Source organism: Choristoneura fumiferana, chromosome 3 (genome assembly GCF_025370935.1).
Source record: "Choristoneura fumiferana chromosome 3, NRCan_CFum_1, whole genome shotgun sequence".
Classification (NCBI taxonomy): domain Eukaryota; kingdom Metazoa; phylum Arthropoda; class Insecta; order Lepidoptera; family Tortricidae; genus Choristoneura; species Choristoneura fumiferana.
The window spans coordinates 12,712,361-12,717,631 of NC_133474.1; the positions used below are offsets into that span (position 1 = coordinate 12,712,361).

The 5,271-nt window shown below is 40.2% G+C and overlaps 1 protein-coding gene across 1 annotated transcript; it reads left to right on the plus strand.

Moving 5' to 3' along the window:
- Positions 1-2,982: 2,982 nt before the first annotated feature.
- On the plus strand, positions 2,983-4,378 carry LOC141426220 (uncharacterized). Its single transcript, XM_074085072.1, has 4 exons — positions 2,983-3,393; positions 3,481-3,673; positions 3,772-3,991; positions 4,300-4,378. The coding sequence occupies exons 1-4, from the start codon at positions 3,121-3,123 to the stop codon at positions 4,304-4,306; spliced, it is 693 nt and encodes a 230-aa protein (XP_073941173.1). The 5' UTR covers positions 2,983-3,120; the 3' UTR covers positions 4,307-4,378.
- The last annotated feature ends 893 nt before the right edge of the window (positions 4,379-5,271 follow it).

Genomic DNA, 5,271 nt, shown 5'->3' on the forward strand with positions numbered 1-5,271 from the left:
CCTGATTCCTGACGTTTTTTAACAAACTTAGTGCTTAAAACCTAGACGTGGTTAACCTGCTTTGTTATTTTGGATATTATTTCAAAATTCTTAGAATTCTTTATTCAATTAACAATTTTTACTTTATAAAGTACCTACATTCGGCCGTTATTCTTAGTGTTAATTAGTCCTTTATAAAGTACGCGAGAACCGAGGAGGCTAAGGCAGGTAGGTACCTACCTAAATGATGCTTCTGTCAGAGCGGAATCAGTTTTACTTTGGCATTCCCAAAATATTGGTAATTGCCTTGTGAAGGTAAGCAATTTTGATGCTTAGTGTTAATTACTTGTTTCTGATGAGCACGTAAATATTCTGACTACGTACCTAATGCAAGTCGCATGCGCACATTCGCTAGTCGTGCAAAACGTCATTATTAGTTTCGCATGCATGATTAATTGGCGTTCCGTTTTTATTATTCCGCCTTAAGTTTTACCTGAAGCCGAATGGTAGCTACTGTCAAAAAAAAAACCAATTAAATGAGATTGACAGGGTTTGGATCAAATGCTGCCTAGAAATGAAAATGCGTTCCTTGAGTTAACTACTTTCTACATATAGATTTTTTCATTATTATCGATGACTGTAATGAGGATTACGGCAGATTAGTGCTCTACTGCTAATATTTATACCGTGACAAATAAATAATTTAGTTACCTTCAAAATGTATTTTTTTTCGTGACTCCTAGGATAGATTTTAAAGAGCTTTAGTATATACAGTCTCTAGTGTTAGCTTAAGGAGCAGTGTTTACTGTTTAGTCTGTGCAGTACTTGGTGCAGGTTTTTTTTAGTGTCGCTACGTTGGAGTCCGTCTGTCTGTCCGTTTTGTTTGTTACGGGCTGTATCTCGATTCCTATTGCCGCCACAGCAACAAAGCTGCAGCTGCTGATGTGTAACTGTCGTTCTAAAAAGTCGTCCAAATTGATTACGGCTTCGGGTGACCAGAGGGCTGGCTTTTTCTTAGCACAAAGATTAAGCATTGCCATACAGCGTGGTAATGCTGCCAGCCTTCTGGGCACCTTACCACCTGGCAGTGATTTTGGGCAACTTTTTTATTTATAATTTTAGTTTGTATGTAGTTTTAGTTACCTTTATTTTGTTTTATATTATATGTATAACAATGTTTTTAATAAACTCTAGATATAAAGCAATGTATTAAAATATGTTATTTTTACGTAAACCGTAGAAGTTTCTATGTTCTATTATTGGCAGAATAGGTACCCTAAATAAATTAAAAACTTTCCAAAGTTACTATTCCACGCGGACGAAGTCGCGGGTAAAAGCTAGTTTATTATAATTTCTTACAATAATACCTTGCTTAGGTACAATACTTACCTACAATTTACTATTACCTTAGGATAGTCGGATAATCGACGTAGGCCATCTGATGAATCGCTAGCCGACATTGAGTTGGATATGGTCTGGGATATTTTTGTATCATGATTTCGTGGTAGGTGCTTAATAATATTTACCTACTCTTTGTACTGCTTAGGAATTCGCTATGTAATAATTTATCATCATTATCTCCGATCTATACCCTCCCACTACCGGAAATAGGCCTCCTCTCAGCTCGAAAGGGCTTGGTTTGAGGTTTCCAAGCAGGCCCAATACGGATTGGGAACTCTTATATACATACACACCATATCAAACATCTAAATAAAACAATAAATTTAAAAACACATAACCCTCCTTCTTCGCAGTCGGGTAAAAATCAAAAACCCGACTGCCTTAAAAATACTATAAAGAAGAAAACAAGTCTAGTGGGCTAGAACTTTGTTAAGTAGCTAACTTAAAGTTCAACAGTCGGGACCCATTAGGTAAGAATTTTTGGGCGTCACGATTTAAATGGGTGCCGACTGTTGAACTTTAAGTTAGCTACTTAACAAAGTTCTAGCCCACTAGACTTGTTTTCTTCTTTTCAGTATTTTCAAGGCAGTCGGGTTTTGATTTTTAAATTTATTGTTTTATTTCACATTTTTCTGTGAAAATGGTATATTAAAAGGTTATAACCTATATATAATTAGAATGGGCTAATTATTAGCTTTCATTAGATACCCCACTCAATAGGTTTGAATAAAAATCATTTTTTGAAAACTTACAATTGGGCGCCATAAATCCGCCATTTTAATTTTTCAAGAATTTCAGGTACCCAGTGTCACTCGCATTAAGGCGAATCCAATGCCGTATCATTTATCGAAATCGGTTCAGCCGTTGAGTAGTTACGAGAGGACATAGGAATAGACATACATACATACGCGTCAAACACATAACCCTCCTTTTTCGCAGTTGGGTAAAAATAATAGTGGATATAAAATAGTTAAGTATAACCAATGCAATATAAAATAGTTAAGTATAGCAATGTCCTGTTCTGGTACTTAGCTGATACTTCTGGCGGCAAACCATGTGGGTAAGCAGGCGTGCACAGCTTAACGACACTGCGTTAGTATTAATGGGTACAAACTGATCGACACGGTTCGATACGAGTACGCTATTACTTTTACTTTCTTTCAGCCGATAACAGACATATTTCCTATACGTAAGTATGATTTTTACGGTTTCTGACATCCTGAGCGCGGGCGCAACCGATCGTAGCTGCCGGCGGAAACACTTTTTGCACCTTGCGCGTGCGCACTACGCACGTTAGAGACCGAAATGCTATTCACCGATATCGGCAAACTCGCAAATAAAACGCTAAAATCGGTCGTCCGTGAGTGAAACGAGGGATTGAATGGTCCTGGTAGTGCACGCAAACCCATCCGTTATAATGCTCTACGCACACACTCAAACGGTAACCAACACACGCAACATAATCGGTAATACACACAATTCTTGCTTTTTGCCAAGCATTTTATTGGAGAAATTCACTTGGAAAATATTTCTCGATCATTTTCAAGTTCAGTTACGTAAGTACGCGTGCGGGAGAATTGGTGCGGAATGGCGGATGTTTGGTGGTGCCCGACGGCCAAGTGGCGCGCGGTTATAAGCTCGCGCCCGCTCCTTCGAACGTCAGTTACGAGTAGACCACCCTCGTCTACGTTGATTTAGTTGTTAGTGCAGTGTGTGAAAATTAATAAAAACAAAAACAAAATGTGTACTGCTTTCCGGATAACCGTCGTGTCTGTTATTTGTGTGGTCGTCGCATCCGGCCATGTTCACGGTCCCCGCAGATCCCGCAGGATGGAAGTGGAGGATTACAAACAAAACGAAATAGACAGTGGACGAGCTGAGGAGAGCTCGTGGTGGCCTTCAGCAGAATTCGCAGTTCTGCAGAAAGTTTACGACGACTGCAGTTCACAAAAACACTTGACGATGTGCTTGAAGGGCAAAGCCCTTAGCGCTCTCACACGGGCTGTAGAACAGGTGAAGCCAGTGAAATGTTGTGATCGAAATATCTGTGATGTGTATCATGAATAGTGTAAAGTAATGTTATGTTGATTGTACCTACAGGAAAGCGTACAGCTCGCCGACGGGCTCTCCCTGGTGAAGCAGGCTGACGCTCCCGCCGCAGTCGCTGAGCCGCGCTTCTTCCCTGGCATGTCCACGGAAGACAAGCTCGACATGGCTCTACGCACTAAATTCGAGCAATTGATGAACTCGTACACCATCTCAATGGATTTGGCGTCGGAAGGCAGAGGCAGAGGTCAGTTATTTATTTCGTAACTGATAACGATGTAGTTGCCATTTTATTTTTGAAAATAAATGATAATTACTAAATATATTTTCGTAATTTCAATTTAGGCAAGAAAGTGCTCCCTTACCTGCTGCTGGGTATCTTCACCACTGTGAGCGTGGTGGGAGGCATCGCCCTGAAGACCCTGGCCGCGATCGCGGGCAAGGCTCTGATCGCCAGTAAGGTCGCGCTGACCATCGCCGGCATCATCGCGCTGAAGAAACTGTTCAGCCACGACGGTGCCCCTGGTGAAACCACCTTCCAGGTCCATGCTGATGGACACCATAGGTGAGGCGACTATAAAATATACTCGTAACTAGTATTATTTAAGAACATTATAAAATGAGATTCAGAAGACGCATGAAAGTGATGAAGCAGTGACAATTAATTATATTTTTTTTTATCAAATGGCAAATTGATTTGAACTTTTGTTGCATTTAAATTATATTTTTTTTCTTATTTACACGCAAATGCGTCTATTAAAACTATGAAATTTATTCAAATATATTACGTTTCTTTAAGGATTAAAATTCCATTATTGAATCGAATACGGTTATTTTTGTAACACTTTTTAATTCTCAACATTTCAATTCTAGTCTTTAATTCGAAGGCGCAATCTGTATGTGGTGAGGCCAGCGCCCGCTAGCGCGGTGGATCCGTACCGGTATTACGCGGAACAGACGACTCCCGCGGCCGCCGCCAGCGCGTAGGCGCCGCCGCGCTGCGCCCTGCGCCCGCGCCCGCGCCGCCTCGCCCTGCGTCCTCCGCCGCCCGCCCGCCGTGCCTCCACGCACAAACAACCTCAAACCAAAGTACCGTCCATGTAATGGACATCCTACTTGTAGAGTCGCTCGTTAGCTCTTGTTGTCAAATCTATGTCAATAAATTATTTAATGTAATTTATTTATTTGTGACTACGGTTGTATGTTTAAATTACAGAAGTGATGTAAGAGATAATAAAAGAAACATGACACTGAATATGGTTTCATTTTCCAGTGAATATGACATAAGATTGTTTGCCAACGTAACAACGTGTAAAGTTGTCGCTGGCCACAAAAAAAAACTTCAAAATGAGACTTAACTAAGTCTATAATAATAAACAAGAAAATTGCCTGACTGTTAATGCCTTAACCGTAGAAAGGTATGCCTAGTTGAAGCTAATAACATAACTGTGCAAATATGGCACGCTCCGCTGTTGATAATTACAACGTTCGCCATCATAAAAGCAAATAAAAAAAAATTGAAAAATATATAATTTCGATTGTATCGAACTTTCCACTAGTAATTGAAATAAAAGGTGGTTGATTAGCTTCATAGCCTGTTTATCACCTGTTACCAAAGTTCCCGGATGACAGGCTGATGCTTAAATACTCAGTGCTTTAATTAGTTGCAATAACCCGCTTTCTTTATTCAGTCTAGTGGAGAGGAGTCCGAGAAATGTGTCTAGATTTTCCGTTAATGTGGGTGCATTGGGTACGAACATGGAAAGTAGAAAGTTTTAATCGATCCACTGCACATGCACGCATGCTGTTGAAGCACGTAGCTTGTTATGATCTTTTATGCCTTAT

Excerpts from the sequence above, each read along its gene's own strand:
- LOC141426220 (XM_074085072.1), top strand. The coding sequence starts at position 3,121 with ATGTGTACTGCTTTCCGGATAACCGTCGTGTCTGTTATTTGTGTGGTC. Across the intron at positions 3,394-3,480 it reads TCACACGGGCTGTAGAACAG|GAAAGCGTACAGCTCGCCGA; the intron begins GTGAAGCCAGTG and ends TTGTACCTACAG. Across the intron at positions 3,674-3,771 it reads GTCGGAAGGCAGAGGCAGAG|GCAAGAAAGTGCTCCCTTAC; the intron begins GTCAGTTATTTA and ends ATTTCAATTTAG.